This window comes from Antennarius striatus, chromosome 3, assembly GCF_040054535.1.
Source record: "Antennarius striatus isolate MH-2024 chromosome 3, ASM4005453v1, whole genome shotgun sequence".
Lineage (NCBI taxonomy): Eukaryota > Metazoa > Chordata > Actinopteri > Lophiiformes > Antennariidae > Antennarius > Antennarius striatus.
Genome location: NC_090778.1, coordinates 17626699 through 17645371, shown reverse-complemented (window position 1 = coordinate 17645371; position 18673 = coordinate 17626699). Strand labels below are relative to the sequence as shown.

At 38.9% G+C, this 18673-nt stretch overlaps 2 protein-coding genes across 3 annotated transcripts; one reads left to right on the top strand and one right to left on the bottom strand.

Annotated features, from left to right (window-relative positions):
* The first annotated feature begins 3481 nt into the window (after window positions 1–3481).
* bri3bp (bri3 binding protein) lies at window positions 3482–5711 on the top strand. The gene is made up of 3 exons (XM_068311642.1): window positions 3482–3789; window positions 4797–4899; window positions 5037–5711. Exons 1-3 carry the CDS (start codon window positions 3613–3615, stop codon window positions 5456–5458), a joined length of 702 nt encoding a protein of 233 aa, XP_068167743.1. The 5' UTR covers window positions 3482–3612; the 3' UTR covers window positions 5459–5711.
* A 135-nt stretch (window positions 5712–5846) lies between these two features.
* Window positions 5847–17216, bottom strand: wdr31 (WD repeat domain 31). Of its 2 annotated transcripts, none has more exons than XM_068311640.1 (10): window positions 16950–17216; window positions 15697–15767; window positions 15453–15585; window positions 15013–15087; window positions 14774–14918; window positions 14269–14369; window positions 14061–14128; window positions 12768–12909; window positions 12181–12334; window positions 5847–12057 (listed from the first exon to the last, which is right to left on the bottom strand). In XM_068311640.1, the coding sequence occupies exons 2-10, from the start codon at window positions 15741–15743 to the stop codon at window positions 11855–11857; spliced, it is 1068 nt and encodes a 355-aa protein (XP_068167741.1). In that variant the 5' UTR covers window positions 15744–15767; window positions 16950–17216; the 3' UTR covers window positions 5847–11854. The 2 variants fall into 2 exon arrangements, with proteins under 2 accessions (XP_068167741.1, XP_068167742.1); XM_068311641.1 differs by having other exon boundaries at window positions 17028–17216.
* Window positions 17217–18673: the final 1457 nt, after the last annotated feature.

The window sequence follows — 18673 nt, the reverse complement described above, 5'->3', positions numbered from 1 at the left end:
CTTCCTCTGCATCATGTCAACCAACTCTCTACATTTTCCTGTCATAGTTCCAACATTCAACGTCCCTACTCTCAGTCCTATACTCTTGGCGTTCCTCTTCTCTCTCTTCCTACAAACACACTTTCCTCCTCTCCTTCTTCAACCAACAGTAGTCCAATTTCCACCTGGGACTCGACCGATCCGGTTAATTTGGCAAAAGTTTTACGCTGGATGTCCTTCCTGACATAACCCTCTGTATTTATCCGGGCTTGGGACCGGCACAATAAGACACTGGCGTGTGCCCTCTTGCGGCCGCATTAGCTGAACACACTATTGTGGGGTGGTAAGAGTTCATTGCCATGGTAACTCACCTGAAGTATTACTCTGCTCCCAGCATGGCAATGGCATACTGTACAGTATTTCTAAACATGCTTCCACAACAGATAACATTCTAGCTAATGTCATTTCTAAACCTTTTAGCAGTAGTGTGTTGGTTTAACGGGGGGGGGGGGAGGTTGTCGCTTGGGATTATAGAAAATGGTATCATGGTTGTTTCTCCGCGTTTTCAAAAGTCAATGAAGCGTACCCAACCCTGGAATTCTCATTAAGCCTGACCTATTTATAATTGTACAAATAATTTTAAATGATATGGAAGTTGTTGTTTTTTTATTAGGACAAAAATAAATTGTGTGATTTTTAAGTGTATGCTAAGTATGTAAAGATGTGCTAACGTTAGCCTAACTTGTTTTTTAAAAGTTTAACAATATAATCGGCTTTGTATTATGTTAAGGTGAAGTGTTTGGTTACAGAAGTCGAATTCCTACCTGTTAATTTTGTATTAGTCGGGGTGACGTCATAGGACCCAGGGCCGACTGCTGATGAAGTGCCGCTTGTTGTGATGAAGGTCACCCGTGGAGCTCGGTCATACATGTTTACATAGCCTGGTGACGTCAGTACAATACCGACGGCCGAGAAACTATAAATAAATCATATAAATGATATTTGTGATAACTCCAAGTTAATACTTTCCTTCACTGCTGTCTTCAGTCTCACACGCACCGCGCGTATCGTTGCGTGCGACGTTGCCTGGATACCAAATGTCCTGGATACCACACGTCATGGATACCACGCGTCATGGATACCACACGTCATGGATACCACACGTCATGGATACCACGCGTCATGACACAGCGACTGATCAGAATGACGTGGACTGAATTCAGCTTTATGCGTTTGGCGCTGTCGTTTTTGTTGGAAATTAAAATATAGACAACTACTCTCTTTTTACTTTCTTTGTGTGAAGGCATGAAGTACGTGAATCAGTTAAGCAAAACGGAGTTTTTAACTTTAGAGGAATGCACTTCATTTAGAGACTAAAGTCATAGCAGTTAAAGATCGATAGTTAAGATAATTAATGATTAAGATTAATAATGAAACATAACACAGGCAAACTAAGAATACAAAGGAATGAGAATATTAATTAGAATCATATTAACATTCTGATATCTGACAAATAAGCAATTTTAGATAAATATTAAGACAGGAATACATTAAAAACTCATTTTGTGATTAAAAAAAAAGTATAAATAACACTATGAAGCTATGAACACAAAGCCAGAATGAATAGATTAGTTGCATTTAAAATTGCCGGTGTTTTCAGCTGATGTCAGATCCTGTGAAAGCTGTTCCAGTGTTTCATACAGAAATGCAGCAAAAGAGGACCTCAGCAACTCATATACCAGAAGCACTATTATAATAATAAAGTGATTGCATATTTAATTTTAAATTAACAGGAGAACGTAAGGGTAACCTGTGTGGAAACTTAAGTTGCTGAATGTGCGCTCTCCTTGTGGTCTCAGACAGCACTCATACAGCAAAATGTTTAATTCATTGTGACTGATTTAATATTGTCCCTTGTTTTTCTGTCTGTCTGTCTGTCTGTCTGTCTGTCTGTCTGTCTGTCTGTCTGTCTGTCTGTCTGTCTGTCTGTCTGTCTGTTTCTTTCTTTGCTTGTTAGTTAGTTAGTGAGTTAGTTAGTTAGTTAGTTAGTTAGTTAGTTTGTTTGTTTGTTTGTTTGTTTGTTTGTTTGTTTGTTTGTTCTATGGCAGACCAGAACAAAGTGTTGTAATAGTCAAGCCTCTCATTAAAGTGTTACTTATTGTTTTTTAATGTGATTGTGTGTGTTAATAATTACTTTTGCTTATATATATTTGCGTATATTTGTGAAATAATATTAACACAAAATATCATCCTATTAGGCTATTATTCATTAATCAGACATGTAATACTAATCATGTTTAGTGTTAGACATGAAACAGTAGTACAATCCTACCATCTAGTGGGAGATTCCAGCAATTTAACAGTTATTCTTCCCCACAAATGGGCCAGTTAGTGTTGATATAAAGAGAAAAACTGCTGAACACATGTTCCTGTGATTAAACAAATTTCAGCATTATGGCTCGCTCATGTCTGTAGCAAAAATAAATGTATGCATGTGGCCTTATTGCACCACTCTCCTCACCGCTTCTGTCATCATTATTTGCAGTCTTGACCTACTTCCAAGTTTGGCCCACAATGTACAAAAAAATTGTATAATGAGAACTCAGGGGAACGCTATCAAAGTAAGTGCCTCTTCTGAACTCCAGTGAATATTTATTTATTTGTGTATTTGTTTGCTTGCTATCTTGCATGTTTGTTTGTTTGTTTGTTTGTTTGTTTGTTTGTTTGTTTGTTTGTTTGTTTGCCAGCCAGAGAAGATGTAAATCAATTATGCAATTTTTTTCATCTCATACAAAACCAGAATGAAGACTGTTGGAAGAATGACCATACCATAATACGTTATAAGACATATTTGCTGTCTTTAGTATGGGATCTTGGTACAAACATAAAAGATCATTTTTGACCAATTGTTCAAAAATATATGTTACCTCGAATATTTTCATCCTAAACAAAAGACTTTTCGCCTCTGATCCAAGAGACTGTTTCAGAATCGAACCGTCTTCTAGCTTTTCTGACAGTCCAGTTGACTTGAACTCAACTCATTCCACCACTAGAGGACAGCAGCGAGTTTTACACGACTCCATCCTGCCTCCAATTCAAATGTAGACAAATGATAGCTTTGTGGCCGTCGGAAATATTGGCTTCACATAAATGACACCAATAAAATTAGATTGATAATAAACCCGGAATGTAAAATTGTATTTAAAAATTTATATTTATTTTTTACTTAGTTTTGATAATGCAAATTAGTATTTTAACAGCTGATAGTCAGTTTTATGTGCCCGTAGGAAGCACAAAAGGGCTGTGTCTGTTGTAAGTACAACAAATTTAAAACCATTCAAGATTTTTATACATATTATGCTCACAGTGTCTGATGAAATGCGTAATTGTCGATTGATCGAGAGTCTGACGCAACATAATCGACGATTTTGCTCACGAACCCAATGGACCAGGAGAGAATTGTAGAAATAACGAGGCCTCTGAACGCAACATGCGCTGTTGCCACTCAGAGTCAGTCTTGTTTTACCCCAACAAGGTGTCACCCAGAGTCAGCTAATTACTTTTCCTACCTTGCGTTTCATTGAACCATTTTGATACCCGCCTCTGCTGGATAACTTGGGCTATTTTGCTACCATGAAGGGAATCGGGTTTTTCGTGTTTTTCTTGGTGATATCTTCATCTCTGTTCTGCACAATTGAAGCCGCTAGGAGCAGGACCAGCAATCAGAATAGCTTCCGACGAGCAGCTAATGGCATCTACCAGACTCTAAGCAGCGTTTTCGGAGAGGACAACATCAGAGGATTATATAAGGTGAATTCAGGGCCACATGGTTAAATAACAGCTCGTTTTGACCGTGTTTTCAAAAAAGCGAGGAGCCAAGGCGGTTTGCGGTCAATGGCGAACAGGAAACAAGCGTCTCAGGCCTGGCCAACATTTTCAAGGATGCTAATTTAAAAACTAAACTGTTATCTGAGCTCATCGCCTGAAGTGCCGTTTTACAATGATTTTTCGCGAAGTGTAGGATGAAATTTCCAATAATACCTTATTAAATGTTTATTATTATTATTATTATTTAGTAAATATTGTCCTTCTTTGTATCGTCCCTGATGCTGCGTTCAAATCTGTCGGAAATTAGGTGCCTTTTCATGAGCGAAAAATTCCAGACTTCGATTACCAAATTATCCATGACCCTGAACACAACATAAACTCTCCAATACGGAGACAGTGAGCATTACACGTCACACAACGAGGGATACTTCAGCATCCTACGAATATAGACAACTAGCAATACCCGAAAAAGGGGGAACGGTAACGGTGGTGCTTGTGTGTGCCCCACTGACAACGAAGTCACCGTTGGGGGGATGGCTAAACTACGAACCCTGACCCGAACCCCGGTGAAAACTTACGGGGTGGTTGAGTGAACACGTGGAACTCCATGAACTTGCAAATGATTTCTCTGTCCATGGAAAGCAGACATGAAATTAAAAGGAAATCAACTGTGTTAATGCCTTGTAGGAGACATGGTTTGTCCACTTTATTATATGAAGGCAAAGTTTTAAACCAATTGTGTTGAACTTATACCTGTGTACAAAATAGTCCACTATTTTGTCCTCTATGGATTGTAGACTGCTGTGTGCTCCACGTGGTTTGACACATTTTTGGAGTGCTCTACATTTTTATTATGCTTTTGAAATAAATTCTGCACATCTATTGCAGAATTGCGTAAATATTCTATGCATGTATAATCTCATTCCATTGTAGTGACCAGGTTATGGATCACACAGTCTTATTTTTCCTCTCCTGTTTTGATCCCATAGTTTTTCTCCAAAACAACGGAGCGCTTTGTTCATGGAGTGGACTCTTTTCTTGACACCATATGGAAGATCTGGTCAGACCTGCTGGATGTCATGGGTATTGACTGTAAGTTTAAATTCATTATCACATTACTATCAAAGAAATGCTGACAAATATGAGGGTTGCCAAATTATTTGTAGAAGTTGTTAGTTAATATGCTAAGAATGCGTCTTTTTGTTTACCTACTTCTCTTTTCTCCATAGCCTCAAACCTCACACACTACTTTAGTACCACATCTCTCACCAACTCCCCAGCACGCGCCCTTCTCCTCATCGCCGCAGTCGTTGTGGCCTACTGGTTCCTCTCCATGTTCCTGGGGGGCTTCTTTTACCTGCTGCACGCCATGTTTGGCCGTTTCTTCTGGCTAGCACGTGTCACTCTGTTTGCCCTCTCCTGCCTCTACATCCTACAGAAGTTTGAGGGTGACCCCGAGCGTGCGGTGCTTCCCCTTTTTTTCATCATGGCGGTATACTTTATGACGGGGCCTGTGGGAGCATACTGGCGTCGAGGAGGTGGGGCAGGTTCGCTGGAAGAAAAAATCGACCACCTGGACACCCAGATCAGGCTTCTAAACATCAGGCTGAGCCGTGTCATAGACAGCCTGGAGCGCACCGGCGAGCAGTAGAAGGCAGCAAGGAAGAGTGAGAGGGAGGGGATGATGTAGAAGCAGCTGTGAAGGAAGTCAGAATGTTTCCTGTGCACATCTACAGCAACACAACTACTTGTTATTTACAACTGTATTGTCAGATTTGGGACAAAGTTATATTTGAAAATGGCGTTTTAATTGCTTGAGTAGATTTTAGTTAGAGTACCTACAAACCCTCAGTGGTGTGGACAAACTGATCCAGAGCTTATGCAAACCAACCAAACATTTTTTTTTAAATAAATCTATGAGGGAGTTATCAGAGTGGTGCATGATTTTCTAAATGCTGGCCTCACTAAACCTCAGTTACCTTTTGAGAATCTCCCCTGTCAGGGCTTGAATTTTTGGCATTTGGAAAAGCCTTTTCAATGCTGTCTCAAAACAAAAAAGTGTATTTGATGCATCTTATTTCTATCTCTGAATAAGCTTGGGATTACAGTTCTCACACAGGTTTGTCCACAATCATTCCTTCTCCTTTTTTGAATCTAAAGTATGATGAAGTATGGTGCGGAATCGATGCATTCTACTGTATTAAAAACCTCTGAAATGTTGGATAGTTGTTCATAGTAAGATGTATTCCATTTCCATCCAAAATGTTATGGCATGTAGCAGTAGTTTGTTTTATGAAGTCACATTCCATGGTGGTAGTAGTTTGACATCAGGAACTCTTTTTAGTCTGTGTCTTTATGAATGAGAACATGAGCAACTGCATCTAGGTGACCTGTTTGAATGTGTGTGTAAAGGCATTAAAGTGTTTCAAGCTCTGAATCAAGGAGTCACCATGACACTAGAACAGGCAGGCAGGCAGCAGCATCTCAGGGACTCAACCAAAACTCACAGATTTGGAAAAGAGATGTCAAGTACATTGAAAGTATGTCTCTTTGAGTCATTTTTTTTCCAAATACGGTTTTAAATCTCTTGCTGAGGTGCAATATGTCATAATAAATAATACTCATCATGTTCTTGCCTCACTCTGAAGTCGAAGGTTGAGTATTGCCTAAGACCAAAAACCTTTCATTGTTTTGGTACTGGTGTTAAACTGTTGAAGGAGTTTAAACTGGAGCTAATGCTTTTGAATTTAAAATTTTCAAATTCTTGTTGCGTACGGAAATGCAGAAGCCAGTTATCTACAAAGATTCAGGTGACTCAGGCCGATCCAACTCATAAAAATGGCTTGTGGTTTGTTCTCCCTTTCATTTTGATTACAGATTAATTCGATCAGCTTTTAGGGACCCTGGACCTGCACTGGAAAAGACAGGCTTGAGACTGATGGACATAGTTCTTACAATTAAAGTAGACATTTCCAACCACCATGGTAAAGAGAGCATGTTAACATGCCTAGTGTGCATCACTACAACTCATTTAATAGTCATTTGGGGCTTTTTATGTCTCTTCTTCGTACCAATGATGTAATATGCCTCATGTGTTGTCCTAACAGACTGAGACTTACTTCCTATACTCCTTTGTGTTTCATGTGTCTTCATCTATTAATTTAGCCCCTATCACAGAGTCTGGTTATATATTTAAAATAAGGTCTTTTTTTTTATTGATCCTACATCTGTTCAAATTTTTAAGAAAAATCATCTTTTAGGTGTCTCTTGCAAAAGATTGATTAATAGACACTTGGTTAAATTGATGGTATTGTACTTATGAGTAATGACACGACCGAGGCCAAAGAAGCAACTGTTATTTAAAGCATTGACACCCAGATTTAACAATGGAGTCGCTATTAGTATATGTGAGGTGCTTTGTGCATGTCCTCTCCCACTCTGTCAGTGCTGTAATGATGCAGTGCTAACACTCGTCTTTGTGTTACATCACAATAACACCAGGTACAGACAAGTGGGCTTTGCCTGTTTCTCAGCACACTGATAATGACTGTTTTATCATGTGTCAAGATCAATAGTTGGATTCTCGCTTTTGTCACTCCATTGTCTTGTCTTTTATCTTTAATTGTAAATGAAGACGTGATGCCAGCAAAATGGAACTAAAGTAGTTTAATGTTTTAGTTCAGGATCATTTGGTGTGTATTAATTGTTTGAGAATCTTAATTCCAAAAATCACTTTTTTTCCATCCAAACACACCCAGTTTGTCCCAGCATTTCCCTCCACTCACATAGCCATGTAACATATCGGAGATCTTGCATGCTATTGTTTTTTAATGCCTATAACTTTGTTGTCTTATATACTTGTTGACTGCCTTGTTAGGGAACAATTAAAATGTGATTTGTGATGTGAAGATTACATTAGCGATGGGGTTTTTTATGATGAGGCTGAATTTTCTGTACCGTTATAGTCAACATTTGCACTGTGATGAAAACTACATGTATGTACAGACAAAGTTATCACATCAATGATCACGGTTGAAACAAATACGGGACTAAACTGGTCAGAGATATTCGTCTCATTCTGTCAGAGCTACTCTTGTGACATGTTGAAAATTTTTAATTTGTAAGGTGAGACTTTTCACTTTTGATTCCCAGAGGAAAGTGATTCTGGTATCTTTTTGCAGACTGTAGTGTTTGCTATCTTGAGATCATGTTTGACATGAAGTTGTCCATGATTACTAGATAGTTGTGGGCCAGATAAATTGAAGAGTTCCGGTTGTTGTCATCATACAGAAATTAATTCATGTTGCTACAGGACTTGATAGGATTCAGGATTTTGATGGGTGCTCATTTGATGTTGTATTTGTGGAAAGTGTTTAAGATTGAAAGTAATCCTCCGAATTTTGCATATAGATTCTCTTCTATATGGATAATTTCTAGCACCAATAAGATTAGTCATTGAGAAAAGAAAATTGAGACTGAACATGTACTGTGTATTATAAGGAAATACTGTATGCTTAAATTAGTCACAAGCTGTAGGCCCCCTCCTGTACAATTTTATTTTACTACTTAAATGGTGAAACATACCAGTGGATCTTCAGGTTTGAATGCTGCATTCTGTTTATATTCATTCTGTCTTTAAACTGCCTGCTGAATGGCTTGTACCACTAATTTAATGTACTGTACCTGGCGTATACCAATTTTCTATTTTAGCCTGCTTTTTATAATGTGCCAATCAGTGTGTTTTTAAGGACATTTTTTGTTGAATTAGCCTAGATGTTGATTTTGTGTGTGTGTGTGTGTGTGTGTGTGTGTGTGTGTGTGTGTGTGTGTGTGTGTGTATAATTCCATTGATTAATTTTTCATGGTTTTCTTTAATCAGAATATTTCTGCAGTTAATTTGATGAGGTAAAAACCACTGTTCTGTCCTGCTGTCATCAAGTTTGTGTGACTTTATCAACCCCGCTGATGGATAATATTTCCTCCTTTGTGTCTTAAGTGAAAATGAGGTCAACATTTGAAGAAATAAACACTGCAGTATGACAGACTTCTACTTTGTGATTCATTCATTACAATTTCAAGCCAATTGTGTGTCACACAATACAGTACATTTCAGAATTTAAAAAAAAAATTATGTCACCACTCCCTCTACACTTGTACAACCATGGTGGGAATTCACTAGAACTAACAGACATCTCAAGTTAAGGTGACATCATTCACTAGCTTTTAAAATTTCCTTATACTGGATAAATTGTTTTACACACATGCTTTTATTTTGTAGTACAAGCTGCTTAATAGTGGTCTCCCAACATGTCTGACACTGGGTGGCGCTGATTAATCATTGTTTCCTTGAAGTCAGCAGTGGATTTGGAGTCTCATCTTCAGAAGTTTATAAATTTATCCTTACCATGTGAGTCTTCTCTTACCGTCTTATGTAAGAATACCAAAGTTAAAAAAAAACAATTCTGATTTTTCCTACATGGCATGAAAAAATATTCTTATGAATTAAAGAGTACTAGTTGGGAAAACAGATTTTCATTGTGCAAAACGACCGACAACCTTAACAGGCCAGCGGATGATAAATATTTAAGTTGTTTGGTTCAATTATGTTAATAGAAACGGGGGCTTTGCTTTATATTTGCATGAGGTCTCAAGAAACAAATAATACATATGCATTGTCACAGAGTGAGTTCATGGTTTATCACAACAATGCGTATCGCAAATTCAACTAGCATTTGTGCTCAATGGTCAGCTGACAAAGTTACAACTTAGATCTACAACTCAGACATGAAATATCTCATTTATTGCTTTTTCATTAGGTATCAAATGAAAGGTCAACTTTATCAACTGTCAATTGTTTAGTGACAAAACCCAAGCAGTAGAAGGAAGGGTATGTGCATGATGATTTTCAAATTTAAATATATTGACAGATTCAGTTAAAAACATCTTAATCTGTATCTTTAAAAACTGTTTCTGTTCAATTCAGCTACAACACAAAGCATTTTTCTACAGTATTGTGTCGTGTGAAGTCATTTGGTCTTAAGCATGGCAGTCTAAATACTACAGTGCAGGTAATTAAGAATTAAATTACCCCCAACACTGACATTACAATGCCTTGTTGATAAAAAAACAACAACCCATAATCTCATTGCTAGAATTCCCCAGGCAGCAACACAACACAGTTGCTAAAAAGACTTAAGATGGTGAGAGAAACAGCTGAGCCTAACTCCTTATACTCTTACTATTGGGAAAGTAATGTCAAAAAAATGTATTTATTTTTTTTAACTGAAGGCCCCTTCAATGACAAAGTGACAGACTACTGTACATTGTAGCAGTGTTATCATTGACCTTTAAAAGAGTTATTATCAGCAATGTTCTGGACAAGGATGCAGGGGGTCCCATGGAAACCTGACTAATGAATTACTTTTGGTCAAAGATTTCACACACACCGTCTGTAATCAGAATTTTAAAATTTGCTTTTAGATGCCAAATGAAGGACTGTGGGTAAACCTTTGTAATGTAGATCAATAGACAAACGTTTCTCACTTTAAGGATATTGATTTGGAAAAAAAAATCAGTATTTAGAATCCCTTTTTAGTTTCTTCTACAAGTATACATTCCTGTGTAATTTCATATTTAAAATGTGGTTGCAATTTATCTGCATTTCAGCTTCTTCAGCCCAGCTGTGGTGGCTCCCATTGTCAGAACAGCTCTGATAGACATGGCCTCCATCATCACAGTCACGGGTTACAGTTCATCAAGGATCATTATGCAGAATGAGTCTTTGCACCCTTCCAACTGTAACCTACCACATTACCACTTCTTTTCATATTGATGTTTAAATGATTTTTCAAAAGAACTATATATTTCCTCCTCCAACAAACAGCTCCACCCAGTTAGTTGACATTTTGCTCTGTCTTGCTCGACAAAAAGACCCCTGGATTTATGAACTCCCAGTAAGTAGATATACTTAAAACACACTTGAAAGAATATTAAAACCCTCCACTTTCTTGTTTCACCCATCCATTTTTAAAAAAATCACTAATACTTGATGAGCTAAATCCAGTCATAATTAGTGTGACAGAGAATCAAGGAATACTTAAAATATATTCACCTTTACTGGGTTGCTAGTTTGTTACATTATTCCATTTAAATGGGAATATCCTGAACCCCCTGTTCCCTTCTCAAAACTAGGTGAGATTCAATTTTCTTTACGGGGAAATAAGTTGGACTTCATTTCTCCCTACGTCACTACTGTTGCTGCGATCACAAATGGATATCACTTGCACTGCTCTCTTACAGTTGGAGATGCATTTCCAGACTTAACACCACTGCTACGACACTGCAATTACCTCTGTATATGGCCAAAGGTATTGGAACACATGGCCCTCACACCTACAGGGGCATTAATGACATTATATTATGAAGTTTTGGGCATTAATATGGTTTGAATGGAACAAATGAATTCAGTGATTAAAAGACTTGTTCTAATTCTGTTTTCCACATAGTATACTATATGTATATACTCTGTCACTGTCTCTCTACCTGTTTCTCTGTCCCTTTCTTTCTTTCTCTACTCAACTGATCAAGGCAGATGGCCGCTCAATATGAGTCTGGGTTCTACTCAAGGTTTCTGCCTGTTAAAAGGAAGGTTTTTTTTGCTTCTTTTACTAAAGTGATTGCTAATGTGGGTTATGTTGGGATCTACCTGAAAAGTGCCTTAAGATGAATTTTTGTTATGTTCTGCGCTATACAAATATAAATGAAGTGAAGTGAATTAAAGCCTCACCAAGAAAACCACAATGTGTGCCTGAAACATTTTGTAACTCCACCTGACATAGACTAAAACAGAGCGATGCCTGGTGGCTCCACCTTGATCCAAGAAGGCAGAAGTCCAAGCAAGAAGGGTATGATGGATGGCTCGGATGAACAGATTTTGGATCCTCCCTTCATTCCCGCCCTTTTCAGACTGATCTCCACTGTCTATAAAAGTAAAATGTTTACTAAAGGGTAAGTTAAATTCCATAAGTCACATCAGGCTCTTGTGCTGTCAGAAGCGTGCTACAGCTTTTATATCCAAGCCACCAGCTCCACCTGAGCTTGCTCCAGAACACTGAGTCTGGTTTGTTCCCTGGTCCACCTGGATGTGATGGAGCCCGGAATTGAAGCTGGCGCACAGAAAATTATTGGAGTCACTAGGAGACAGAGAAACCAGTGGGCCAGCACCATCCAGAGACAACGTCGCCAAACAAGCTAAAAAGATTGCAATGGAAAGATGGGTTAGACGAGAGTTAGAAAATATAAACATCTAAACAGCATCTGTTCACGTGTCCATGTCTTTTTTGAGATTTGTTGATATCCACAATTGCATGTTACCTGCTGTGTTCTGATCCCAGATTTTGACGGAGCTGTCATGGGAGGAAGTTGCTACCTGACTTGAGCCACCAGGCAGAAACACACAACAGGCTGTGGTCTGGAGGTGGCCTCTGTACTCCACAACTTTACAGCCCGGCTGACGCAGATCCCAAAGCTAAGAACACAGATACAACTCCACTCAGAACCAATGACAGTGGTTTGCTTCATAGAAGAAACAGATTGATTTCTTCTTAGAATTTTGTTGAAAATGAGCCACATGCAGGTTTTCAACATTGAATGAAAATCTCGTACTGAATGTAAACAACAACAGCTACATGTAGTTTGGCAGAAAGGTAATGTATTTGACATATTCTGAGTAGATAGAACCAACAATAGAACCAACTTCATTCCTCAATGAATGTTATTGTAACCCAGGATTGGGTTATATGAGGGTGGAGGATAGCGGAAACATTCAGACCATTAGCTATTATTCCAGTTGTTAGTCATAACCCAGACAATAGTTAACCTGCAACAACTTTAGCCTCTCACTATCGATACATGTACATGTCTATGCCCAGCAACCACACAAATGCCTCAAATGGTCTCACCGTGGCTTCGCAGCCCTGGCCTCCGAAGCCGTTGCTGCTGGATATCAAGTAGTTTCCATTTTGAGAAACATCACAGTGAGTTTGGATATATTGCTTGGCTGGAAAGGTATTGGTCACCTGCCATGCACGGCTGTCCCACACTCTGTGCACAAGTACAAAGGAAACTCATACAAGCACTCACATACAATGTATAGGTATATTCATGTGTAATCGGAAAATTTTCCTCCAGACATACATTTTCAGATCAGAGTAACAGACCATGTTCTCACACCATTATATCACCGTTTGACTACGACCATCTGTTGAAAAACTGTTGATTCATTCTTTGCAAACAGCTGGAAGCATCAAGATGACCATTTAAGAGGTTTAACCAGCTCTTAAGATAACTTCATTCTCTTTCAACCTGTCCTGTCAGGGATCGCCACAGCTTGTCATCCTTTTCCACGTCAGTCTACCTTCTGAATCCTCCCCTCTAACCCCACCCGCCCCCATGTCTTCCTTCACTACATCCATTCACTTTCTCTTTGGTCTTCCTCTTAGCCTAGTAGCTTCATTGTCAACATTTCAGCATCTTCTCACTCGCTAGGATTCTGTTGAACAACCCTGGTCAAAACACTCTACAGAAAATCTCTCCTAGATGCTTCCATACCTCAAAAGGAATGTCAAACTGACCAACTGCTTTCCCGTTCTTCATTCTCTTCAGTGTCATTCTAACTTCATCCTTGCTAATCACTGCTACTTCCTGGTCCACCACACTTGCATCTTCTACTGGACCTTCTCTCTCATTTTCCTCATTCATCAACTCCTCAAAGTATTCCTTCCATCTACCCAGTGCCCTGCTGGTACCAGTTAACACATTTCCATCTCTATCCTTAATCACCATAACTTGTTGCACATCATTCCCATCTCAATCCCTCGGTCTGGCCAACCTGAAGAGATCGTACTCTCCTTCTGAGGTGTCCAACTTGGCATACATGTCATCATATGCCTCTAGTTTGGCCTTTGCCACCTCCACTTTGGCTCTATGTCGCGTCTCAATGTATTCTTGACTGCCCTCCTCGATCCTCTCAGTGTCCCACCTCTTCTTCACTAGCTTCTTTCCTTGTATGTCTTCTTTTACTTTAGACTTCCACCAACAAGTCTCCTTCTCCCCTTTGCTACCAGTAGACACCCCAAGAACTTAGCCATGTCACTTGATCTGACACTCTTTTCATCCCCAAGACACTCTCAACAAACTTTTCTTTTGAAATGACCCCTTTTGGCACGGAAAGGACGTTTGCTGCAGCAACGTACCTTATGGTTTTATCTTCAGAGGTCTGGACTACAGAGGAGCTGCCTGGCACCCAACACACATGAGTAACCTGGACAGAGAGTAGTGCAGATTTTGAAAGTCTACATGAAATGTACTCAGGAGGCAAAGCTTTAATGTCTTGTTGATGTTATTTTTCTTACAACACAGCAGAGGCCATCCACCATTCTTTCCACACACTATTACTCTCACCAGGTTTCTAGAAATGTTGTGTCTCTGTTCACATTTTGCTGATTCGATGTCCCAGAGGCACATCCAGTTGTCGCGAGAACCAGTGCACAGCTTTCTCCCATCTACAAACCACAACAAAAACCAGAACCATATGGTCAGTGCTAATAAGCCAAGTTCAATGAGTGACATAACTAATCACATTTGAAAGGCAAAGTCTTTTAAAGTCCCATGATGTGTTGAAATGTACACCTGAAATTTCTAAAAGTAAAACAAAAGATTTATTCTCATCACCAAAATCATCAAAACGATGTCTCTTTAGATTCCTTAGGAATTAAAATCATGTAAAAATATAAAGATGAACTCCAGTCACAGTTGACGAGGAGACCCCACAATGTCAACTTTTTCTTTTGCAGTAATAAAATAGCTGTGTGTGTGTGTGTGTGTGTGTGTGTGTGTGTGTGTGTGTGTGTGTGTGTGTGTGTGTGTGTGTGTGTGTGCGCGTGTGCGTGTGTGCGTGTCAGTTTACCAGGGCTGACAGCTAATCCATTCACCACCAATTCATGTCCGCAAAATTCCTGAATAGGTTCATCCCCCTGATTGAGGTCCCACATCAGTACGGTTTTGTCCCGTGAGGCACTAAAGATCCATGTACTGCCTGGATAGCACACCACCTGACACAGACATAGGGTATAATACATATAATATGAGAGCAGAGGATAAAAATCACATCATATGTAGTATGCGCACATGCAGTATTGGCCTTACCTTGGTAACCTCTCGATTGTGACCCTGGAAAGACTGACACAACCGACCTTGCTTCCAGTCATACACCACAACAGCCTGCAGGCATGGAAACACACACACACAACAATCAGTACACGTTTCATGGCATTCACATTGTCATTTCAGTCACTCCTATATGTGAAGACACAAATACCGTAGATATAAATCATCTTAAAATGTATATTTTCTGTAATAATTGTGTTCTGCTACTGTAACGTCTAAATTTCCCAGTTTGGGATAAAAGTAAGTCAGTCAGTCAGTCAGTCTGACTGACTGACTGACTGACTGACTGACTGACTGTCTGTCTGTCTGTCTGTCTGTCTATCAAAATAATATTTCTTTTATCATACAGACTTCACCGAAAGACATCAAAACAATCAGTCATTTTTTTTGTCTTCAACTAGTAGTCAAGAAGAATTTACCTGGTCACTCCCACCAGAAACACACAGATGTGGGCTGAGATTGGTGACTGTGTTGATGGGCCCTTGATGAGCAAGTTCGTATTGCACCACCTGACTGTCAAAGGTATTATCAGCCTTCTCCCCCTGAGATTCCCTGGACACAGGAAACATCATGATAAACTGGAGTAGCAATTGTACAATGCATACCTCCACTGAAACTGAATAATCCTACATGCCTGTGAGGATTTTCTGACCCTTGTCTCACCTGTAGAAGTCAGACCGCTTGCGGAACCTGCTCTGTAGTTTGCCCATGACTGCTAGAGACCTGCAGCCACACTGACACATAAAGAATTACTATTAAACCGGAACAAAAATAGTGTTTAGTTCCATTATTGTCTACAGCATGGTTTGTCCCAGTGATGGCTGACTGAAGAGCAGTGGATCAACTCACAAAGCTGGTTTAACACAAAACTTCAGGCATTTAAATTCTGTCTCACGGTAACAATAATCACATTTTGAACACGAAGAAAGCAACACATTGATTGTTCTGAAGCATATTACATTCACTGAATACACACAGGGCCAAATCCTATATGATACTGCATACTACAAATGTACTACTTTCATTTTACATCTAGAATTGATAACAAGGTCCTCCCTTGTTCACAAGATGCTCTTGGTTAGCTAGAACTAACCTACATTGCTAACACCCTAATCACTAAAAATCAAATCAATAAACAAATGAATATCAGTAATGAAGCCTTTATCAGTTATGACTGAACTGGCTAGAAACAGAACTGACAAACATCAGGGAAACTAGCCTCACCTCAGCATTTAACTACCCACAACTTTTCAGACATGCTTGTAAGTCATTTGAGTCTTACACCTCTGTACTGCACTTTGCCGAAAATCACTACAAGCTGTCCTTGTGTGAAATTTTTTTATGCAGTTCCTATTATTATTAAATAGTATTTTTATAACCTAAAACATTTGTTTAATGAGTGTATTTGCTCTGTCAAATTGATTAGGGAAATTACACTGTTTACTTCACTAACTTAAGTGTGCATGTGAATGAATGATTACATTATTTGCAGACATTCTATATATTATCTTTTTAGGTTTAGAAAACATATTACACATACCAATTAATTATAGCTATTTTTTTATTGCGACATATTTAAGGTTGGAATTTGGACTAAGCAGAAACTAGTACATAAATCTAGTTTAAACATCATGTTCCCACGCAAATACTGGCTTCTCACACACAAGCGCCGCTCAGCGCCTCCCTCGTTATGTCGGCGAGCAGGACTCCTCTAACAGCCGACAGGAACGGAGGGAGCGCTAATCCAATTAGAGCGGCATCATTAATGTCACAAGGAATTAACTTAACGTGAGTCACTCGGGAAAAAAACAACTGTTTTGAACTGCCGATCATTACGTATCGACACCAGTAGATTTTAACAAGAGTTACTGATTGTTAAAACTGTGTTACACTTTAGGTGAAACGAGGTTTCTTACCTTTCACCGGCGGATTTAGTCGCTTTGCGATGCAGAAACAAGTGTGGCTAGCTCGATAGCATGCTAACTAATCTTTACCTGTCATGCCGGGACGGATCAGTGCACTATTAACAGAACACTTTCATTTTAAGAGCTTTAAATCTTGACAGAGTGGTTGTAGAGACGAGCGACCAGCGTTTCCCGCAGACTTCCATGATAATAAGTTATCCAAACCTTTGTGGAAAATGCATAGAAGTGGGTTTTTTTAACTACACAGACCCAACCCACTCTCCGTAGCGACGCTTACTCGTATCTAGGCAAGGGCAATGTCACGTGACAATGAACAGGAAGTACCTACAAAGTTGTTGTTTTTTCTTTCAAAATAAAAGTTGGACGAAATATAAGCGCTTTATTCTTGTAGTTCTGTACATTTCCAGATATGGACAGAGTTGTCTCGGCATGTACCCAAATAGAATAAGTTAACGTGAATTGATGAGAGGATTCAAAATCACTTGTTTTCACTCAAATGCTGATGTAATTATTTTTTTTCCATCCATCAGCCCATACATATTTATGGCCAGATTTACCCAGGGGCATTACTTACTACTTATTAAACACAAATTCACACACGACACCACGTGTTGTTTGAGAACAACATCAACTCGAACAATTAATATTTTAAACAGAATTATGACATGTGGACCTTTTGAAAAACATGGCTTAAAACTCACAATGTAAAAAGGTTTGGTGTCAAAGACCTCATCATTACTTTTTGTTATGTTTCTGCCATACGTGTCCCTGTATTATTCACACATTACAAACAAACAAAATCACAAAAAATAGAAGTTTCACAAGAAAATATTGCAACTTTTAAAATGTGCTTGTTACTCCAGTTGATGGAAAATAAATTGGTGCCCGATTTTCAGCCAACAAATATGATGCATGTCAGGTTAAGATGCTGCTGAACTCTGGCTGGCCTCCTGTCGAGAACCAGTTGTTTGAACTTCATTTAGGCACAGCTTGAATGGCTCCACAAGCTGGACCTCTTGGATGAATCAGAAGTCTCTTGACCGCTAACATGAAATCTACTCTAACTATCTTACAGTCTTCGTATTTAATGTTTTCATGCATTATAGGTCAGATTTTTGCCTGCTTGATAGTCGGTAAATTTCATCTCATGAGCTGGATTTGAACAAAGGCATCACATGCAATTAAGCTCTGAGACACTGGTATGGTCCCATTTAAATTGGCTAAATAGGACACTTAGTTAGGTTACAATCAATACGGATGAGATGGCCTCAATTCTAACTTAATCTGCAGCAAATGGTTTCAGTATGACTACCGCCAAAATGAGTCATTTTATCATTTCACTTCAAAGTAAGGTTTACTATAACATAATTTTGGCATAACAAACAACCAGTGTTTATATCTATATTGGTGTCTCTTCAACTGCTATTTTCTTGTCTGTACAATGGAGATGATAACACAAACATTTCCAATGGAAGATTGTCATGTAGCAAAATTATAGTTGTGGCACATTTTTTTTTTATATTTGGGGGCTTAAAATATTTTATTTTACATATTTTCTGTCTCGCTATACGTGCAATGCACCCCGTGTATTTCACGCTTATTGAAGTTTATCTTGGTTTATTATGAATTGATATCAGCATAAATATTAAATACCATTGATATTCTTTTACGCGCACGGCCTTAAAGAAATGAGCGCAGCCCCTCCATTCATAAAC